Here is a 1140-nt window from a genome sequence, read left to right on the forward strand (position 1 = left end):
CCCCTGCCCCGCCGGACCCCCCGGTACGGCCGAAGCGGCGGCGGCTCCCCCGGCTCCGCCGGCCCCGGCCCCCTCGGCGGCGGGCGGCGGGATGGCGGCCAAACCGGGCGAGCTGCTGGGGGTGTGCTCCAGCTACCAGGCCGTGATGCCCCACTTCGTCTGCGTCACCCAGGACTTCTCCCCCCCGGCCCGCCCCGTCAAAACCCCCAAGGGCAAACTGCGACGACCCCGGCAATCCCGCTTCAAGACTCAACCGGTCACCTTCGACGAGATCCAAGAGGTGGAGGAGGAAGGGGTGTCCCCCATGGAGGAGGAGAAGGCCAAGAAGTCCTTCCTGCAGTCCTTGGAGTGCCTGAGGAGGAGCACCCAAAACCTCAGCCTCCAGCGGGACCGGCTGGGGAGCTGCCGCCTCCGCAACAGCCTGGACTCCAGTGACTCGGACTCGGCCCTTTGAGGGCGATGGGGGCTCGGGGGGGACACCCCCAAATGGGGGGGACCCGGGGGGACCCGGCGGTGACAGGGACTGGGGCTGCGGGGAGCCCCCCCGGGGGCCGGCAGCCGGGTGGTGATGTTTTCTAAGAAAGCGCTTGTACCTTCGTTTCTATTTTGATTGTACGAAACTTTCCGTTTAAAAAGACAAAAAAGAAGAGAGGAAAAAAAAAAACAAAACAACTATCTTTTTCTATTCGTTAGAAGAAATGAGCTGTTTTAGACGCATCGAGCTGCTGGACTTGATATTTATTTTTGCATTTAAACTGTTTGACCGCATTAATTTAATATGTTTCTACCTGGATGTCTGTTATTATTTCCATAAGAGAGTAATAAAATGGGATATATTTGCACAGTACCTATGGGGCTGTCCTTCTTTCGGCGGGGGGGGATGTGGGGGGGTCTGACTGTCCTCTCTCAGCTCCCTTACCCCTTTGAGGGCTGCAGGGATCTAAAGGCAGTTGACAGCAGTAAATTCTTTCCTCGGGGACGCTGCTGGGAGCGGTTTTGCGGTCCCTGCCCTCAGGTACGAGCAAAATGAAACAAGAACTAAGTCAGACTGATTTTTACACAACTTTATTTCTTTCTTCGAGACCTCTGTGTTAACCCGAATAGATGTTTGAAGGAAAATTTATAACCCGTTGTGGAGGA

The 1140-nt window shown here is 56.4% G+C and overlaps 1 protein-coding gene across 1 annotated transcript; it reads left to right on the forward strand.

Annotated features, from left to right (window-relative positions):
- Positions 1–6: 6 nt before the first annotated feature.
- LOC106900513 (chromosome unknown open reading frame, human C11orf96) lies at positions 7–469 on the forward strand. Its single transcript, XM_014962601.1, has one exon. The coding sequence runs from the start codon at positions 92–94 to the stop codon at positions 452–454; it is 363 nt and encodes a 120-aa protein (XP_014818087.1). The 5' UTR covers positions 7–91; the 3' UTR covers positions 455–469.
- Positions 470–1140: the final 671 nt, after the last annotated feature.

This window comes from Calidris pugnax, unplaced genomic scaffold (assembly GCF_001431845.1).
Source record: "Calidris pugnax isolate Ruff unplaced genomic scaffold, ASM143184v1 scaffold556, whole genome shotgun sequence".
Lineage (NCBI taxonomy): Eukaryota > Metazoa > Chordata > Aves > Charadriiformes > Scolopacidae > Calidris > Calidris pugnax.